Source organism: Ahaetulla prasina, chromosome 15 (assembly GCF_028640845.1).
Source record: "Ahaetulla prasina isolate Xishuangbanna chromosome 15, ASM2864084v1, whole genome shotgun sequence".
Taxonomy (NCBI): domain Eukaryota; kingdom Metazoa; phylum Chordata; class Lepidosauria; order Squamata; family Colubridae; genus Ahaetulla; species Ahaetulla prasina.
The window spans coordinates 14,575,270-14,596,373 of record NC_080553.1 but is presented as its reverse complement, the minus strand read 5'-3'; the positions used below and the strand labels follow the sequence as shown (position 1 = coordinate 14,596,373).

Genomic DNA, 21,104 nt, shown 5'->3' with positions numbered 1-21,104 from the left:
AAGCAGGCCCCGGGGAAACCAGGTTGGGTTAGCATGGTCACAGGTGCATTGGGAGGGGAGCATTGCAACCATTGGCCAAATGGCATCTCAGACAATGCCTGAAAAAAAGACCAACATCTACTTAGTAGGATGAGGAATAAAAATCAACGGTTACGAGCAAGGTTTCGATCTTGGAATTTCCCGACCTGATAACTTCCAGGAACCCCGTTTCTCAGCCTTGGGTAGCTCGAGGATGGGTGAACTTTCAACTCCCAGAATTTCTCCTGCGGAGAAATCTTGAAGCTGCTAAGATTAAGAAATGCTTGGTAGTTCTAGAACTTCAAGGCCCGGAGTTTCTAAGTATTGTGCAAAGGTGGGTGGCCAGTAAGAGATTCTAAAATAATAACTCTGGAAATTAAAACACATTGGGTGCCAAATCAGGCAAAATTGGGAGATGACTTGCGTTAAATTATCCCCAGTTGGGGGGAGATAATTCAAGTCCATTAGATGCTGCTCAATTGCATCTTTAAGCACCTTAAAATTGTCCTGTTGGGATCTGATTAGTATTACAAGCTAAGATTCTGTTATTTTGTAGGGTCTTTTCCAAAGTGTTACTCCCTTGAATTTGGAGGATGATAACTTCCATCATCCCCAGCCAACATGGGTTAGATAAGACTAGCCTGGATCTAATTTGGGGCTTCCTGAGTTGCTGATCACCTTCTGCCAAGAACGGCCTTGGTGCTGTTGGACAGATGTAGGCATAAGAGTCCCAATGTATGCAGCCAATAAAACAGAAGCCCGCGCGGTAGTAAGCCATCTGAAATGATGGCTGTATTCAGACAATTGTCTTATCCAATCTAGGGTTAATGGAACAAGGATTTATATTCCTTAAGCCAAGTTTAGGAGTCAACGCCACATGCTGAATTACAGTGCGATTGGCTTGGTTTGGGATACACATCGGATACACACGGTCTCGCCGAGAGATTCTTTTAAGTAGACGCAATAGTACAATCAGAGATTGCACTAGGAAAATTGAGAAGTAGGGTGTTTTTTTTTTAAAAAAAGAAAGAAAATATTTGTCTGGATATCGGTGAAGGAGGCTGAGATCTTATCCTGCACCAAATGATTTGGGAAAGGAGCTTCAGATTCTTCCAATATTACTGATGCCCCCTCCCCCCTCCAGCAATGTGGGCTACCATATTTTGAAGCGGGAGTAGTGTAATGAAAGCAAACATTGGGGGGGGGGAATGGAATTTGGGAATTTACTGGTTGCTACCTTTCCCATAAGGTGGGGAGGCGAACCAGGGGATGGTATAGTAGGTGGCGCTGAGGAAGCAGGAGGCTGAGGAATCGGAGAGTTGGAAGGGACCTTGGAGGTCTTCTAGTCCAACCGCCTGCTCAGGCGGGAAACCCAATCCCATTTCAGGCAAATGGTTCGTCCAACCTCTTCTTAAAAACTTCCAGTGTTGGAGCATCCACAACTTCTGGTGGCAAGTTGTTCCGCTGATTAATTGTTCTCACTGTCAGGAAATTTCTCCTTAGTTCTAGGATTTTTTTTTTTTTTTGACATTTGCGTTATCGGTTGTTCTTAGAACCTACCGACCTTCCTCACGTCTTCTGCTTCTTGGCCAAAAAGCTCATGGAGGTTTCCCAGGATCGCAGGAGAGGTGGAGGCTCTTCCTGTCTCCGTAGCTGAGCTCTTGGGGGGACGGCTCCCCTCTTTAAAAAGGGGAAGAGGAAGAAAGCAACCAAGTACAGGAACCCCTCCACTTACAACCATTTGCGTAGTGACTGTTCGAAGTTACAACCGCGCTGGAGAAAAAAGGGAGTTAGGCCTGTTTCCCAGACTTACGACCGTTGCAATATCCCTAGCGTCAGGTGTTAAAAGTTCTCAGACACTTGGCAACTGGCAGGCGTTCACGCCAGTTGCAAGTGATCATCGATCCCCGTTTTGCAACCTTCGGACAAGGGGGAAAAGCCAGATTCGCTTGATGGCCGAACGAGTCGCTTAACCGCCGGATTGGATGCACTTTAACGACGGTGGCGAAGGCTCGTCCCGTGGAGCGAAGCTCGCTTAGCGGCGGTCTCGCTTAGCAGCGGAAGCTTTTGGGGTCGGGAGTCGAGGAATCTCCATAAAGAAATACATTTAAGGCAAGGTTGTGCGAACCGCAATCACGGTTAGATAGGGAGTTGAGCCCGCGACCCAACTTCCTTGGCTAACGGAGAGAAAAATAGAATAGGTGGGAAAAAAAGCAGAAACGCACCCAGATCCATAGACACTCTGGAGATGGGTGACAGATCCCATCCTTAAAAGAAAGAAAATCCCTGCACATAAACAACACTTTTGCTCCTCTCCTCTCCTCTCCTCTCTTATTTTATTTTGGAAAGGAAGGTAGTTTAATTTTTCAGCCCGGATAACGGAGAATGTCCGATTCGCCACGATAGGCAGCTTCTATATCTATCCTCTGCCGTAATCGGAACCAGGTTATCGGGCAGCCCTTAAAACTGTGCCCCTTGGGAGATGTAGGTGACGACATTTCCCTTAACCCCCCCCTCCCCTTTGCCCTGCCTGCATGGATGTTGTTGGAATGTTTGGGAATGATGGGACGTGTAGTCCAAGAGGTCCAGAGGACACTGCCGGGGAAGAGGGCTGGGAACCGAAGGTGGCTTTGGCTGCTGGAAAAGGCCCCCTTGGCGAAGCCCCTCGGTTTGCGGTCTGACTGGCGCCTTTCCCTCTGCCAGAGAAACTGGAGAACTGGTTTCGCTAGTCAGTGGGGAATGGGGATGGGTGGGGGAGGTTACTGGGTAGTGGTGGTGGAGCATGGGTGGAGGGAAGGAGGGGTGAAACAAGCACATCGCTGGAGCGGGCAGACAGAATGTATTTATATAGGTCTGTGTACATACCAAAACCATATCGTAATTTTTGTACGTAGCAGTCCTGTATATAACTGTACGGTTTTTATAAGATATTCTATAAAGGCATATTTTAGTAGAAAAAACAACAACTGGGTCTCCTGGTTTTTTTGGGGGGGGCGGGGGGAATGGGGTCTCGGGCAAATCGATCTGGACATGGTTGTGGTAGATGAGTGGCTCCCAACCTTTTCGGGTTACCAGGGACAGGTACCGTGGGAAGAGGTTTTCCCGCGGACTAGAGGCGGCATGGTTCCGCGTGCTGCCTGTATCCTGCGGGTTCCGTGCGCTGCCTGTATCCTGCGGGTTCCGTGTGCTGCCTGTATCCTGCAGGTTCCATGTGCTACCTGTATCCTGCGGATGGCGGTTCGCTTATTTGCGTGGCCCAGTGTCAGTCCATGGATCAGGGGTTGTGGACCCCTGTCGTAGATGGAAAGACTGGGGTTCAGCCATCCTTGTTAAGGACGTCTTTTATCGCATCTGAATCACAGTCCGACCGGGCTATTAAAGCAGCCGTTGTGACCCAGCTGCTCAAACACGAGAAACCCTCTGAAGTTAACTCAAAATATGCCTTTATTAGAAGCGCCAGCAGCCCCAGCAAAAAGTTTCAACGCAGGCTAACAAGTCCATCTGGCTGGAAGATGAATAGTTGTCTGCCACATCTATTCATCTCTGCCCCCTGCCTTTTATCCCCAGAGCTAGGGTGGGGCTTCGTTAGCAACAGTGGCTCTTCCGTCCCAAGAACCGGCCCATAGATTTCCACTGCTCTCCTCTCCTCTGCCTTCTGCGCATCAGGCATGGACTCAGCTGCTCCTCTTCCTCATCAGCCACCTCCAGACCTGGGGGCTGTTGACTCTCCATCTGAGGGCTGACAGAGGGTCTCCGTCTCTCTGCCAGCTCCATTCCCTCTCCCCCCTCGGAGCTCTCAGGTTGCCTTGATGCTGACCCCGAGTCCCACGCTTCCTCCTCCTCCTCCTCTGATTTGGCTGCTGGAGGGGCTGGCGGCCGACACACCAAAATACCAAGATGGCAACCTGGAAAAGGATAGTGGGAACGTAGTGGACCGAAACACTGAAGACCGATGACATCGATTCTGCCAGCCTTCTTCAAGGCTGATTCCTATTTCTGATTGAACCAATTAAAAGGGTCTTGCGAACAGAACCCCCAAAACTAAACGGAGAATATACTGATAGCCTGTGACGAGCAACCGTTTCTTCAGCAATTGTTTGAAGTTTCATTACAATGGCAATGAAAAAAAGTGACTTAGGACCGGTTCTTGCACTTATGACCACTGCAGCCACCTCCAAAATGAAACAAAACAGTGAAAAAGTTATATTTAGTTATTTAGCAAGCGCATCTAAATTATATTGGAGTAACTCAAATATCTTTACAATCCCCAAGGCAGGTCACAATTGTTGAGTACCCCAAATGTTTGGGAAAATGGAAAGTTGAAAAATGTGACGCGCCCTGCGGTCATAAGATCAAAACTCGCAAAGGCTGCGTTTGCACAACCCCTGGATAAAACATATTGAGTGACTGGAATGTGCTGAGCTGGGGAAATATGACAGTTGAAGTCCATGTGTGTTTAAAAGTGGTTTGAGGTTGAGAAACGGTGATTTAAAGTGACGTAGCGAAAAGTCTGATGTCGCACATGCACAAGAGTTTCTGGGACAATTCGCTGCGTCCAACTCATCGCGGCCATTTCGCCATGGGACAAGAATTAAGAGCTCTGGTGGCGCAGTGGTTAGAGTGCAGTACTGCAGGCTATTTCTGCCGACTGCCGGCTGCCTGCAATTTGGCAGTTTGAATCTCACCAGGCTCAAGGTTGACTCAGCTTTCCATCCTTCCGAGGCGGGTAAAATGAGGAGCCAGATTGTTGGCGGCAAATATGTGGACTCTGTAAACCGCTTAGAGGGGGCTGTAAAAGCACTGGAAAGCAATATATAAGTGCTATTGCTATTACACTAATACCGTGTTTCCCCAAAAATAAGACCCCGTCTTATATATATTTTTTTGAACCTGAAATAAGCGCTTGGCCTTAATGCCATGCGCTCAGAAGCCTGATTGGGCTTATTATCAGGGGAATGTCTTATTTTGGGGGAAACAGGGTATCAACGAAATAGTGGCACAGCACCATTAGAGAAAGGCTGCAGACGGAGGGGCAGAATGAAATGCGAGTGACAAAAATGAAAACAATGTGTCATTAATTTTAAATAATTAAATTGAATTGTTAAATCGTCCGGTGGTGAGTTGGCCATTGCAAGTTGAGTTGTGGCGAGTTGTCCCATTCTGCGCAAGCACCTATACACACAACGCACACACACACAAAAAGGTATTTTTTGCTTTCAAGGTTGTTGTTGTTTTAAATTTATTTATTGAAACAGTTGAAACACTCTCTCTTGGAATTGTTATCGTAAGAAAAGTGGGGGGGGGAGGGGGAAGAAATCCGTGTTCTCTGCTACCTGAGGACCAGATTGCTACTTGTGGCCACACAACATTTAGCATGGGGGAGGGGGAAAAACTCACAACCACACACAGGCAAATGCAACGCGTTACTTACTACCCCCTCCGTTTACGTCCACCCAAAAAGAACAAAAAATGGATTTGGCCAACCAAGTTTGGAGATTCAACCCCCGCCGCCACCTGGCTCTCTTTTGTCCAAGAAACCACAGCGGGTAAACAAAACCCTTTTGGAAAGTGTCAGCCCCCAAGATTTGAGGGCAGGGCTCCCCCCCCCCCCCGCCAGCGGTTTCGACCGCCGGCGGCGAGGAGAAGCAAAAACCGGAGGAAACTGTGGCAGCTTGGCACCTTTATTTTTAGTTGGGTTTTTTTCCCCCCACTTAATTATTTAAAAAGCGTTAATTAGAAAGTTCCCATATACAGAAATCATCTAAAGCAAACCAGTTAAAGACATTTCACTTTCGACATTAGCACTGCTAAGGTGCAGCCCCTTCCCCTTCCCCTTCCCCCCGCAACCCTGTGCACCGTCCACCGGACTCAAGACGTCTGGAGGTTCCGTAGCAGCCCGCCCACCCACCCACCTGGCGGACAGGCCCGGAGGAGATGTTGCCTTGGGAAGGCCCCCCCCCCAAACTCTTCCGAGGGAAGACTTGGGGTTCCAGGCTTAACAAATAGCCTTCCGCACCCCGCCTGTTCGCTAGAGACCACTGCGTTTTCGAGAAAATGCCCGCCGGTGAGAGTTCCCCGGTGCTTCTAGCTGCCGACGTCCAAACCCCCGTTCTCGTTCCTCTTTTACGGGCTTCCGTCGTTGCTGGCGTTCCTTCTAAACCATGAATCGCTCGGGGCCCGAGCTGCCTCCGAGAAGATCGGAAGCACCTTACAAGTCCACGGTGGAACACGGCTTGCTGAAGTGGAAGAGGACTCCCTTCGGCTTAAGGGGAAACTCCTCACTTCTTTTGCTTTTGAGTTGGGGTGGCCGTACCTGCTTCCCATCCGAAAGAGCAGCCGGACAATAAATACAGGGTTTCTGCTGAGCCCTTCCGGCAAGATTTGAAGTCCAAGGATCTCTTTAACATGACCCTGGTCATCACTGGATGCCAGGACAACGGGGTGTGTGGGAGATCCCAGTGATTTGAGGATTGGGTGGCTTTTTGCCTCCGTGATATGCTCTGTGGGATATCGAATCAAAAGCTGGTGATTATATGCTGGGTGAAGCTCGTATGACCTTGTTTTAACCTAATTCTTAAAAGAACTATTCGCTCTTCAGCAGCTAGCATCGGAACCCAGAGGCAGGTTTTGTTCGAATCGAGAACGGACAAAAACCATCCAGCCATCCTTTCCCAAATTCTCTCAGCTTCTGAAGGAAAAACAAAAATTAAGGGGGAGGGCGAAAGGAAGAAGAGAACCACGAAGAATTGATCCCGTCAGGAGCACATTTCTCTCTTCGCCCTTCATACTTGGTCCAGAATGATACACTTATTATTATTATTATTTTTTAAAAAAAGAAAGATTTTCCGTTCTTGAAGTCTTACATGGACAGGGATGCTACCAGGAGGGCAATAAAAGTTTTAATCCTAATTTTTTCTCTGCCACGGAGGTTTAAATTGCCTTTGACAAACGCGGGATCTTTATCCTTCTCTTGAAAGGAGGGAATTTGAAGGACAGAGAACACAAAACCACTCCGGGAACGTCCAACGACTTTAAGAGTTTGGGAGGGATCCACGTCTCGCTGAAAAGCTAATGAAGAATAACGGCCGTCAACGAGAGCCGCCTTTTTTAAGGTTATTATTGGATTGTGTTTTTTGGAGAGAGGAGGGGGAAAAAAAGAGCAAGTAAACAAAACCAAACACACACACACACACACAAAAAAGAGAGAGTTCTGAACAATTCATGATTGGCGGAATCAGAGAAGGCAGAAGCCCGAAGCGGAGGTGCAGCTGGGTTCAAAGCCCATATACATTATGTACAAACGCTGAAGTCCCCTCGGTAGGTCAAGTCATCCTTGTCTACTAAGATGCTCTTCAAGAGGACGGGGTGGGTGAGTGGGAAGAAAAATAAACTTTTAGGATGGACAGAACCTTCGTCCGTCCCATCCTGTTCTTGGCACGGTCAAGGTAAGGTGCCTCCTGATCGAGACGACGGCGGGAGCTCCTTTAAATAACGGCACGCGGGGAGAGGGGGTGGGGGGAAAGAGTCCTGGGGCATCGCTTGCGCCAGGCTGCGAGGGCGGGGCTGCCCGAGCGCCCAGTCTCTGCCGCCCCCGGAGGAGGAGGAGGAGGGAGGAGGAAGGCCATTAACAGCAACGCTTCTTCCGTTTACTGTTCTTTGTGAGTTTCACCACGTCGTTCTGTTGCTGCTGCTGTTGCTTGGCGAGGTTGTCTTTCTTGGCCCGAAGAACCAACTCTGTGATGCAATTGAACATCTGGGGAAGGAAAGGAGATAAATTTTAAAAAAAAGGGGGGGGGAGGGGGAGTCAATTAGGAATGGGGGCTACGGAGGCCTTGACTTCAGGGGCTCGGAAGTGGCTGCTGAACTACATCTCCCAGCAGCCTCTGGGGTGAAAGGGAGAGGGAGGGGTTGTTCTGACCTAGGCTTTCTTAGAAAGTAAACAGCACAAACTTAGTCCCGGCAAACCTCTTTAATTCAAGCGGCTGTGAATTATTGTCCCTCTCAGTCTGAAAGGCTTCTCCAACAGCCTTTCAGGGGAGTGTTTACAAACACCCACCTTATCTCCCTTGGAATGCTGCCAGAGAACTAACTGCCAAATGCAGGGCAAAACCAAACTTAGCACAAGTCAAACAGAACTTTCCAAAGCTTGAACCAACCAGATGAACTAATTGCTTCCTGCAAAAGCTCATGTCGCGTTCGCTCCTCTTTTATGTCTTATGGGAGGGGCCAATCATCTCCAAGCCTTCCTTCCAAGCCGACCCTGTTTTCTTAATTGTTCCTGTCTCCTGGCAGCTCTGCGCATGTGCACACCGGGGACAGGCTCACACTGTTCTTCTGCCTCACTGATGTCAGGCTCCTGAGACTCTGGAGGCAGCCGAGAACTACCAGATGGCCTTGGCCCCCTCTCTGCCCCCAACTCAGAGCCCTCGTCCGAGCCTTCCCCAGACTCCAGGACTGACCCATATTCCTCCCCAACCTCCTCACTATCCAAATCTGCTGCCAGCTCTGCTGGCGGGCCACAAAACCAACCGGGGTGGTGGTGGTGTTGAAAAGCTCAATATTTTTGCGTGCCGGCGGGTGTTGCATATTGTGACACGTATTTTGAGCAACAGGGAGCCGCAGCAGAGAGATGAAAGAGCCACATGTGGCTCCAGAGCCGCAGGTTGCCAACCCCTGGCCTAAGGAGACACATCCTGTTGAATTTAGGAAGAAGTCAGTCTTGCTATATCCTGTCTCTAAAGTCCTGACATGCTGGATTAGGTCTAATCCCACTTTACTTTCCCCTGTGATATGGGCTCAGGAACCATGTTCTGTGACCAGGGAGTGTAAAGAGCCTCAACTCTTAGGGGGAATCATGAGTGAAATAGGAAGAAAAGAAAAAGTCTTGACCAACTCCCCTTGACTATTTAGGCTGGGCACTTGAAGCAAAATTGACACCCCCAGTCTTTCTCGATTACCTCTTCCACATTAATGTTCTCTTTGGCACTGGTCTCAAACAGCTGGATGCCCATCTGCCCAGCAAATTTATAGGCGTCTTCCGTCTCTACCACTTTCCGTTCTGGATCATCGTTCTTATTGCCAACTGTGAGAGCAATGGAAACCGAAAGTCAGATGAACAGACTTGGAAGGACTTCTAATCCAGGTAGGGTGACCCTATTACCGTTTCGGACAAATGGTTGTCCAATCTCTTCTTGAAAACCTCCAGTGTGGGAGCACCTACAACTTCTGGAGGCAAGTCGTTCCACCGATTAATTCTTCTAAAACAGGGGTGTCCAACTTGATTTCACTGAGAGCCGCATAGGATTGTGTTTGACGTCGACGGGCAGGGGGGAGAGTGGGTGTGGCCAGCTCAACGTCACTTGTGTCAGGGACACCTGTGGTGGCCCGAGTGCTATGCCAGGGAAAACAACTCCCAAGCTCCGTTTTCGGCTGCGACGGCCTCCTGCAACCCTCTGCCAGCAAAAATGGAGCTTGAGGGAGCCACCCGCGGCCCCCCTAAGCTCGCGATGGTTTCCTGCAACCCTCCACCCGCAGCCCTCCCGAGTTCCGTTTTAGCTGGCAGATGCCGTGGGCCAGTCCAGATACCGTGGGCCGGTCCTTCGTTGTTTCTAGGGCGGCCCCGCGGGCCAGATCGAAGCACCCCACGGGCTGGATCCAGCCCCTGGGCCTTGACTTTTGACACCCCTGTTCTAAAATGTCAGGAAATTTCTCCTTAGTTCTAGGTTCTTTCTCCTTGATTCGTTTCCATCCGTTGCTTCTTACAAAGTCGCGGCTGCAAACTTGTAAAAAATGGATCAGAAGCCACCGAAGGCTCGAGGCGGGTATAAAATCTGGGCTAGCACTAATGAAAGTTTTGCTTTTTTGTCCCAGGAATTTCTATATTGCTTTTTGTGTGTGGGGGGTGGGGGGGAAGGAACCTCAAGAAAGCATCAATAATTCAGGATACAATAAGGAAGGATAGGAATACTTGCTCTCTCTTTTGAAAAAAAGGGTCTTGCCCCTTCCTCAAGCCCTCTGGATGGGTTGGAACTGCAGGTGGTCCTCAACAGTGTAAAGTGAATGATTTTAAAGAAATTGATGGTTCACTATTGGGACGGTTTTGCTGGAAATTGGAAATAAGTTATGGTTTGGGGCAAATTCGTCATAAAATGTCACGTGATCGCAGGATGCTGCAGATTTAAGGCTTTATTTCAAACACCTGAATTTTGGTCCTGTAACTACAGCGAGGACCTGATCATCGGAATTTCAGATCTGGGTTGTAAGTCCTCTTTTATTGGGGGCAGGGGTTTCTTTGTAATTGTCTATTATTATTATTATTATTATTATTATTATTATTATTATTATTATTATTATTATTATTATTATTATTATATTTATTTATTTCATTGAAAAGACAGTGCAATCTCAGGATGACAATGAAAATAAGGCAGAGCCAGAGAGAAATCAATGGTCAATCTTAACAAACAAGCTAATAACTATACTATGTTAAGAGTAATTACAGTAATGCAACTTAAAAAAAAGAGAGAAAATAAAAGAAAACTTCAGCTAAGTTTCTACTGACATTAGCTTATTTACAAATTTTTCCATATCGTAGCCATAATTTTATACATCTGGGTTGTCCACGCTAACAATTATTAACGTTCATAAGCTTCCCTCTCATTTCTCCTTCTTGTCTCTATCCTAGCTTAAATGCAGTCTTTTAAACGGGGTTTTATTCTTATTTTATTTTTTAGGCCATAAATTGAATCAGTTTTTTATATTGTTTTTAACTTGTATTATATGTATTTTTTACTGGCTGTGAACCGCCCTGAATCCTCGGGAGAAGGGCGGTATACAAATCGAATTAATAAATAAATACAAATAAATCTATCCATTCATAAAATATATTCCACCTCCTATAATATTTCGAGTCTTCTTTATCTTTAATTTTTAAAGTTAATCTGTCCATTTCAGCATATATAACCTATATGGTTCTTTGTAATTTCTGTTGCTAAGCAACCAGTCATAAATTGAGGACTGCTTATAAAACGCACGGCTGCCATTCTGGAAGGGACAAGCTTAGCCACTTCTGGCTGCCTTCCTTTTCTCTCTCCCTCTTCTTAGGGCAAGCCCTCCATGATTAGATTGGAATTGTTACTTTACTACTACGGTTGTTGTGGCTCCAGCCCCCGAACCTGGCCCCATGCCCAAAAGTGACTCTGAGAGTGAGGGGGAAGGGCCGGTAAGGCTTACCTCAGAAGCACCGATTCCTTTGGCCCGGCTTCAGGAGCCAGAACCAGACCAGTCGGAGGACGTAATGAGGCCGACATCCCTCAATTCCTCCCTTCCTCAGGCTACGCCTTCAGATGCAGCTGATAATCATACTAATCAAGCCTGGATCGACCCGCGCTTCAGAAGATTAGAGAGGCGGCATCATCATAGGGAAGGGTGGGGCAGGAGCCCCACCCCACAGGATATATAAGGAGCTTTGGGACTGCTCTCAGTTCCACGGGAAGCAAATTAGCTGAACCGTGTCGAAGTGAGCTGAAGTCTTAATCTGTTTGAACTTTTTGGCAGGCAGCTGCGTTTTCTCGGCCCGGACTGATAAGAGCCGTGTATCCACTGGCTGAAGGCCAGCTCGTTACTCCAAAGTGGGGGACGGAGACAGAACAACGGTATTAAATACTACGGTATGATAGGGGAGAGGTTAATGGTGGGCCAAGAAGTGGCCAAGACCAAGGTTCCCTAAAGCTACTTGTAAAGTTCATGGAAAAAGTAAATGGAGACTGGGAAATTTAAGTAGTTTCCAGTTTAAGTACTTCTTATATCTTGCAGTAGCATATTATGGGATAAAGGCTTCCCAGTAGGGTGGGCCTTCTTCTATCAAAAACCTTCCCCAAACCAGAAGGGCTTACCTAATATTCGGCACACATCGTCGCAATTCTGATTTATTTCATGCAACCACCGCTTGACGTTCACGAAAGACTCTGCGCTGGTGACGTCGTAAACCACAATGACCCCGTGGGTCCCTCGGTAATACCTGAGGACGAAGATGAGCGTTATTAAGGCACGACCCCAAAATTCATGGACTCTCCAGTTCACGGTCCTCCTTTAGAATAGAATAGAGCTGGGAGGGACCTTGGAGGTCTTCTAGTCCAACCCCCCCCCTTGCTCGAGCAGGAGACCCGATTATCATTTCCAACAAGTGGCTGTCTAGTCTCTTTTTTAAAAAAAAGCTCCAGCGATGAAGCACCTACAACTTCTGAAGGCAAGCTGTTCCCTTCGTTAATTGTCCTCACTGTTAGGAAGTTTTTCCTTAATTCCAGTTGCTTCTCTCCTTTTTTTTTTTAATTGAAAAAGTTTTAACAAACAAAAACATTTCCCCCCCTTTTTCCCACCCCTCCCCCCCACAAAACCCCCTTCCCCCTTCCACGGCTTCCCGGGTCAATCACAAGGTATTGTTATACATAAACCAAACATAGAGTAAAATTTTCCCTTCTAATCCAATTAACCTCATCCAAAGCTTTTCATCTCCCAACCCCCTCCCCATTACATAAAATAATACTTCCTAATTATTCAAAGGCAATCTGATATTTATTAATCTGATATCTCTTTTGTAAATAATAAATCCATTTTTTCCATTCAATTAAATATTTTTCCTACGTATTATCTTTCAAAAGGGCTGAGATTTTAGCCATCTCAGCCAAGTTAGTAACTTTCAATATCCATTCTTCTATTGTAGGTAACTCTTTTTTCTTCCAATATTGTCCAATCAACAGCCTTGCTGCTGTTATTAAGTTCAAAATCAATTTAAACTCAGTCACTGTACAATCCGTTATAATTCCCAAAAGGAAAAATTGCGGCAGGAACTTTATCTTCTTCTTCTTCAGGACATTTTGAATAATCCACCAAACTCTTATCCAAAAAGGCTTTAATTTTCTTACAAGTCCACCAAATATGAAAATATGTAGCGTCATCACAGTCACATCTCCAACATTTCGCTTGGATCAGTTGCTTCTCTCCTTGATTAGTTTCCATCCATTGTTTCTTGTCCTGCCCTTCAGTGCTTTGGAAAATAAGTTGACCCCCTCTTCTTTGGGTCAGCGCCTCAAATACTGGAAGACTGCTATCATGTCCCCCCTAGTCCTTCTTTTCTCTAGACTGGCCAAACCCAATTCCTGCAACTGTTCTTTATATGTTTCTGTCTCCAGGCCTTTAATCGTCTTAGTTGCTCTTCTCTGCGCTCTTCCTCTCCATCCTTATAGAATAGAATAGAATAGAATAGAATAGAATAGAATAGAATAGAATAGAATAGAATAGAATAGAATAGAATAGAACAGAACTTTTATTGGCCAAGTATGATTGGACACACAAGGAATTTGTCTTGGTGCAGATGCTCTCAGTGTACATAAAAGAAAAGATACCTTCATCAAGGTACAACATTTACAACACAAATGATGGTCAATATATCAATATAAATCATAAGGATTGCCAGCAACAAGTTACAGTCATACAGTCATAAGTGGAAAGAGATTGGTGATGGGAATGATGAGAAGATTAATAGTAGTGCAGATTCAGTAAATAGTTTGACAGCGTTGAGGGAATTATTTGTTTAGCAGAGTGATGGCCTTCGGGGGGAAAAAACTGTTTTTGTGTCTAGTTGTTCTGGTGTGCAGTGCTCTCTAGCGTTGTTTTGAGGGTAGGAGTTGAAACAGTTTATGTCCTGGATGTGAGGATATAATATACTCCTTTCCCAGCTCTACATACAAACACCTTCTCCTGCGCTTTAAATATGCTGCATTTTAACTCCTGTGATTTGTGGACCAAATCCTAGAAGCTGAAGTCCAGCATGCTTAGACACCATCAAACTGAGGAAGAAGAACTTGGTGGACGGTCTACATTTCCATTATTACAAATCAATTCGCTTTTAGAATCCAAATATGTGTCCCTGGATAATTTTGAAGGAGCCAATCTGAATTGGTCACTGGGACCCCGAGGTTTAAGTCTTCCGAGCTTTCGGACTCGGTGCTGGAGCCCATCCTCAGAGAACCCCCCCCCCTCTCTTTCTCTCTCTCTCTCTCTCCAGAATGGGTGACCTGGGCTGTTCTATGCATCACATTGATATGGTTATGGGACTCTAGGGGGGCGGTGCTCATCTCCGTTTCAAAGCCGAAGAGCCAGCGCTGTCCGGAGATGTCTCCGTGGTCATGTGGCCGGCATGACTCAACGCCAAAGGCGCACGGAACGCTGTTACCTTCCCATCAAAGGTGGTATCGGTTTTTCTACTTGCATTTTTTTTTTACGTGCTTTCGAACTGCTAGGTTGGCAGAAGCTGGGACAAGAAATGGGAGCTCACCCCGTTACACGGCACTAAGGATTCGAACCGCCGAACTCAGACCTTTTGATCGACAAGCTTAACCACCGAGTCCCCCTTTTCTTACAGTAAGAAAAGCAAAATACCGATATGTCTTGGGGGAAATGATGGCTGCGGACAGCCCTCTAAATTCTCAGATTAATCAAATAAAACAGTTGGGCAGAAGAGAAGAATCCAGACCTTGGAAAGTGATGGGGGGGGGGGGAAAGAGAGAGAGAGAGAGATCGGTCAGGTTGCTGGCTCTTCTTTCAGTGCATTAACGCTACGGGGGAAGCGCATGCCGTGGAAAGAAGCCGAAAGAGATCTGTGGGAAGCAGAATTGGCAGGTTTGAAATATCAGGTTGCTGTGGAGAGGACTTTGTGAGCTGGGGACAACGGCTGCCCCCAGGAGCCTCCCTCAAGCGGATGAGAAATCCAGGAGAGAAGAAACAGGCGGGGAAGAACAGAATACAGAATAATGCAGTGGGGAAGGGACCTTGGAGGTCTTCTAGTCCAACCCCCTGCTCAAGCAGGAGACCCTATTACCATTCCAGACAGATGGCTGTCCAAACTCTTCTCAAAAGCCTCCAGTGATGGAAGCACCCACAACCTTCTGAAGACAAGTCGTTTCACTGATTGATTGTTCTCACTGTTAGGAAATGTCTCCTTCGTTCTAATTTGCTTCTCTCCCTGATTAATTTCTATCCGTTCTTTCCTATTCGTTCTTGTCTTCTGGTGCTTTGGAATATAAGTTGACCCCCCCCCCTCTTTTTTGTGACAGCCCCTCAAATAATGGAACACTGCTATCATCTCGTCCCTGGACCTTCTCTTCACTAAACTAGCCATGCCCAGTTCCTGCAACCGTTCATCATAGGTTTCAGCCTCCAGTCCCCTCATCATCTTTGCTGCTCTTCTCTGCACCCTTTCTAGAATCTCAACATTGGAAGAAACATTGCAAGACGTGGTGGTGTCGGAGACACTGAAAGATGACCTTCCCGAGCATCGTGTCTCCTACTACAGTGAGATACGGACGAAGGCTGAAGGACGAATATCAACCTCCGTTTTTCTTACAATCATCATTCTAAGCACTGAAAAATTAAAGGTTGCTCCTCCAGTCATAACATCCAACTTATCAAGGCCTGGGCATAAATTCTGCATGGAGAAGTTTGAAGAGAGACAGCCTTCTCGAAGGATGCCTAGGGCAGAAGAGAGAAGATGGGGGGAGGGGAGATTGCTCCATGGTTGGAAAAGAAGAGATTGGACAGCCATTTGACTGGAATGGTAGAGTGACGTGATGGCGAACCTAGTGTTGTGCCTCGACCGCCCTCCTCTCCACAGCCGGGCCCCTCCCATCTCCTGCTATCTCAGCCAGAGACTGATAGTGATGAAGAATGGCCTGGCATGCCTCCAGCCCCCAGCCCTGGCACCATGCCCGGACAGACTGAGCAAACAAACCTCCCTCCTATAGCATGTGAGCATGAAGCCAGGCACGAGCTAGAATTGCCGGCAGCTGAGCAGGTAGACGAAAGGTGGGCTGATCCCCGCTTCCGGAGAATGGAGAGGCGACGTCAGCAAAAGGAAGGGAGGGGCAGGCCTGGATAAGTGCTGAGTCATGGAGCCACACCCCATGGCCTATATAAAGGGGATCTGCTTTTTGGCATTCCTTGAGTCAGGCAAAGTCTAATCTGGATTGCTGAAGTCACACCTTGGATTCCTGCCTGCCCTGAGAACTCTGACAGGAATTTGGCAAAGCTGCAGAGGCTTCGTGGCCACGCTTGATACAGACTTCCCAGATCCGGCCGTCAGAGGAGGAGTGGGACACGACACCTATGGTACACATGCCAGAGGAGGCACGCAGAGCCCTCTCGAGCTGGTCTTCATGGGCATGGAGAAAACGGCTTGAAAAACAGCCCGAAAAATGGCCAAAAACAGGCCATTTTTGGGCCCTTTTCAGGCTGTTTTCAGGTCATTTTGAGGGGCAAAAAGAGGGCATCCATCAGAACCCTGACAACCCAGCAAACCAGCCCATTTCCTGGAGGTCCCTGTGCAGAGCAGAGAGGCTGCTTGGAAGGAGTTCGGTCACTACAAGGACGAACAAGTAGGGCTGTCTTTGGAAGGTAATCAGCTTACTACAGATTAAGCTTAACTAAATGCCTCAATCTGAAATCTACCTGGTACCCCCTCGGCACCTGTTCTACTCGAACAAAACAATCACTTTATTGCATTTATTTATCGATTTATATACTACATCCAACTTGCAGACATGAGGCCCTGGCCGGTTTACAAGAAAAACACCACCAAAATATCCTGATAATCAAACATTAACCAGAATAACTACAATATTCATAACAAGACACAAGAAGAAGCGTTGCACAAAGCAGGAATCATTTGGTTTAAAAATTAACCTGAAAAAGAGGCAGATTATGTTTAATAAATTCACCAAAGAAAGAATTTTATTTTTATCTATCTATCTGTCTGTCTGTCTGTCTGCCTGCCTGCCTGCCTGCCTGCCTGCCTACCTACCTACCTATCTATCTACCTACCTACCTATCTATTTCTGGAGAACTAGACATAGTAGACCATTATATATACCTTGGCCAATGGATCTCAACAAAAGGGGATACAATGAACGGTGTGTTAAATGTGGTTGGTAGTCATTCAGGAAGCGAAGCATCATTTTCAAGACCAACCTCCCCCCTAAGAGAAAAGTTTTCGATCGGTGGGTGCTACCTGGTTTAACACACACGCTGGGAAACATGGACACCGACTCACAATCGATACAAAAGCGACAAGTGGCACAAAGAGCCACGGAAAGATCCATGTTGGGCGTCACCAGACAAGAGAGAAAGACCCACGCGTGGATCAGAGGACAAACGAAAATATACCACGCCATCAAGAGTCAAAGGATGGGCCAGTCACATAGCAAGAAGAACGGAGGGCAGGCGGACGGGAAAAAAAATGGATCCCACGGTTAAAAAAGCATCCACGAAAAAGACTCCAAACAAGATAGATCGACAATACCAGCAAGTATTATGGATCCAACTGGCAAACGAAAGCTCAGGACCGTATGAGTTGGAAATATGCGGAAGAGGTCTTCATCCTGCAGTGGATAGACCAGGGGCCAGCAACCTGCTGCTCTGGAGCCTCATGCAGCTCTTTCATTTATTTATTTTTTATTTGCATTTATATCCCGCCCTTCTCTGAAGACTCAGGGCGGCTTACACTATGTCAAGCAATAGTCTTCATCCATTTGTATATTATATACAAAGTCAACTTATTGCCCCCAACAATCTGGGTCCTCATTTTACCTACCTTATAAAGGATGGAAGGCTGAGTCAACCTTGGGCCTGGTGGGGCTTGAACCTGCAGTAATTGCAAGCAGCTGCTGTTAATAACAGACTGTCTTAGCAGTCTGAGCCACCAGAGGCCCTTTCATCCCTCTGCTGCAGCTCCCTGTCGCCGGTCAGCTCCACAATTGATAAAGCTTTCGGTTAGGACAGGTAGAGGAAAAAGGATGCCATGCTAGGAGGAGATTCTATGGTGGGGGAACCGGACTTCCAGTCGGCTCCAGAATTGTGGCTTTGAGTGTTTAAGGTTGCTGACCTTTGGGATAGACAATGGCGAAGGAGGAGGAAGAGGAGGAGAAAGGATAGAGGAGGAGGAGGAAGACAGACAGACAGACATGGTTGGAAGTGTGCAACCTTGGCAACTTTAAGACTTGTGGATTTCAACTCCCAGAATTCCCCAACCAGCCTCGGGAATTCTGCGAGTTGAAATTCACCGTTGTCGTGTCCCCCTCCCCCTCCGACGGCCGGGTCTGGGAAGTCTGTATCAAGCGTGGCCACAAAGCCTCTGCAGCTTTGCCAAATTCCTTTCAGAATTCTCAGGGCAGGCAGGAATCCAAGGTGTGACTTCAGCATACCAGATGAGACTTTGCTTGACTCAAGGAATGCCGAAAAGCAGATCCTTTATATAGGCCATGGGGTGTGGCTCCATGACTCAGCATTTATCCAGGCCTGCCCCTCCCTTCCTTTTGCTGATTTCGCCTCTCCATTCTCCGGAAGCGGGGATCCGTCCACTGTGATTTTCCGTACTCCTGATCTGCTGCCGGCAATTCTAGCACGTGGCTGGCTTTGTGCTCACACGCTGTAGGAGGGAGGTTTGTTTGCTCATTCCTGATATTCCGTCCGGGCATGGTGCCAGGGCTGCGGGCTGGAGGCATGCCAGGCCATTCCTCTTCATTATCAGACTCTGACTCAGATAGCAGGAGATGGGAGGGGCCCGGCTAAGGAGAGGAGGGAGGGCAAGGCACAACAACCGTTTTTAAAATTGACACAGTTGGAGACCCCTGCTTTAGACCATCAACAGGGATACATAAGAGTAAGGTACCCCCAATAACAAGAGGAACTATGGCTAGGAGTCCTATTCCTGACCTGGAACTTTTCTCCAGGGGGAGACATCTGAATGCGCCAGAGAACGACTGATCTGGGCAATGGATTTTTGCCCCCCGGACAAAAATGGTTTCAGATTTGCTAATAGTGGGACTGGCTCACTGCACGCAGGATATTGAAGTTCAGCATCACAAACAAAGGAAGTCTTATGTTGAAACTGTTCTTAAGCAATCTTCAGCCCAGCAGAAGTCAGAAAGAGATTTAAAAACTAGCTCTCTCTTTCTCTCTTCTGAAAAACCGAGGTCCTCAGCAAAGTCACACCCCACAAGGTCACACTTTTGAGGAACTTCAAAGACATGCTCAGCCTTTAGGCCTCGCCCCCGCACGGAGAGTTGGGAGTAGTGGCACAAGACCTGCCGTAGATTCTTCTGTTCTCACTTAGAAATCTCCTTTCAGGGTTTTCCCTACAGAAAAAGTGGGCATTAGACAACCAACTAAGCCACCATTGTAGGTTGCGTATGGATGTAGGATGCGTCTCTCTCTCTCTCTCTCTCTCTCTCTCTCTCTCTCTCCCTCCCTCCCCCTCCCTCTCTGTATTTCCTGCCATAGAGTGCCCACACAGCACAAACCACAAAGGATATGCTTTGGGTTGGTGAGGAAGTCAGGGTTGCTCTGCCCCGCGCACTCACATGTTCTGCCTGCAGCCTTATGAAGTGCACAAGAGAGTTTTATGATACATGTATGCAGCCATTTCAGTTCTTTTTTTTTTTAAATTTGGGGGTTTAGCAGAATCTCCTTCCCCGGATTGTAAAATGTTATTGTCAGGGTTCCAAAGAACATCCTCAACGAAATAAAGCTCTGAGGCTTGAGGTTCCTCCAAGTTCCAATTTGTTAGAGATGTCATGTTGGCACAGCTGGGAAAACCCGAAACTGAAAGCTTCCAGGTTTTCCACACCCAGTTGACAGTGCACAGCCCTGCCCCACACCCACAAGTTCATCACATTGTCCAATCAACTCTTCACACTCAACTGGATACAATCTTCAGGCAGTCTCTGTCAGACGCTGGATGTCCTTGAATACGGAATATTGTTATGACTAACTTTCTACCACTCCAACAACAACCCCCTCCCAACTTCCCCAGCTAAAATATGTGGCAGTTAAGAAGCAAAAAGAAAATTTCCTTCCAAAACTGAAAGTTATCTTATCAATAGAATGTGGAGTCATAGGACTGGAAGGGACCTTAGACGTCTTTTAGTCCACCCTGCTGCCTGTGGCAAGAGACCCAATACCATTCCAGACAAATGGCTTTCCAGACGCTTCTTAAAAACTGCAGAGTACCCACAATTTCTGATTAATTGTTCTCACTGCCAAGAAATTTCTCCTTAATTCTAGGTTGAATCTCCACCCATCATCCATCTATCTATCTATCTATCTATCTATCTATCTATCTATCTATCTATCTATCTATCTATCTATCTATCATTATCTTCTCTATATCTACCTACCTACCTACCATCTATATCTATCTACCTATCTATCTATCTATCTATCTATTTATCTATCTATCTATCATGTCTGTCTGCCTGCCTGCCTCTCTCTCCTCTATATCTTACTGGCTAATCTAAATATCACAAGTAGGAATTCCTTTTTTTCTGTCCTGCGAAAAGCAGAAGCCCTCAGAATTGATCTATCAACGACCAATTGGAATTTTGGTTCCTTCGCTTAGCTTTCGCCCTTGTTCCTGCCTTCCTGAGTCTGGTGCAAAGCTAAAAAAAAACCAAACACATTGCATTCGACATTTTAAACATCGTCCGCTCGAAATCAAATCCTGCCCTTTATGTACAGGGGCTGCGGTGAAGGCGTATGTATAGAGCGGAGATATTTTAGGCCGTTCAAGAATTCTTCCAAAGGGACCTTGTAAAATCTATTTTAGGGAATGGAAATACTACGCTGGAAATATCTTTCGCCTTCCTCACAAAAGACAATTCTCAGGTTTCTTTGAAAAAAAAAAAAAACAGCAACAGAGCGGTGAGCCAGTGAAAAGATTATATTGTAAAATTCCTCATTTTTCCTTAGCGAACAACCCGCTTGAATGAAAAGAGAGAGAGAATGAAACGGCTAGAACTGGCCGGACGAATCGTCCCTGCTAGGATAAAAAAACCCCGATTTAAGCATCAAAAGCATCCGTATGACATCGGATGTGGGGTTTCCCCCCGTTTTCAAGCAGGCCCGTGAATCACAGCTAGCCTATCTCTTTTCTTTCCCTGAACTCGCTCTGCCAGGACTCTATGACAACCCCCTGTGTAGAAAACAAAACCTCAGCGCTGTCTGTTGGTGTGAAAGGGAGTTGGCAGCAACAGAGA

At 46.9% G+C, this 21,104-nt stretch overlaps 1 protein-coding gene across 2 annotated transcripts in view; it reads right to left on the bottom strand.

Moving 5' to 3' along the window:
- Positions 1-6,190: 6,190 nt before the first annotated feature.
- Positions 6,191-21,104, bottom strand: part of RAB35 (RAB35, member RAS oncogene family) — a 28,108-nt gene continuing 13,194 nt past the window's right edge. Inside the window, exons 4-6 of one of the 2 annotated variants that reach the window (XM_058158318.1) lie at positions 11,913-12,037; positions 8,976-9,100; positions 6,191-7,771 (exon numbers count right to left, since the gene is read on the bottom strand). In XM_058158318.1, coding sequence (XP_058014301.1) covers positions 7,643-7,771; positions 8,976-9,100; positions 11,913-12,037 — 379 coding nt within the window. In that variant the 3' untranslated portion in view covers positions 6,191-7,642. The remainder of the gene's footprint in view (positions 7,772-8,975; positions 9,101-11,912; positions 12,038-21,104) is intronic. The other variant, XM_058158319.1, reaches the window with a different exon arrangement.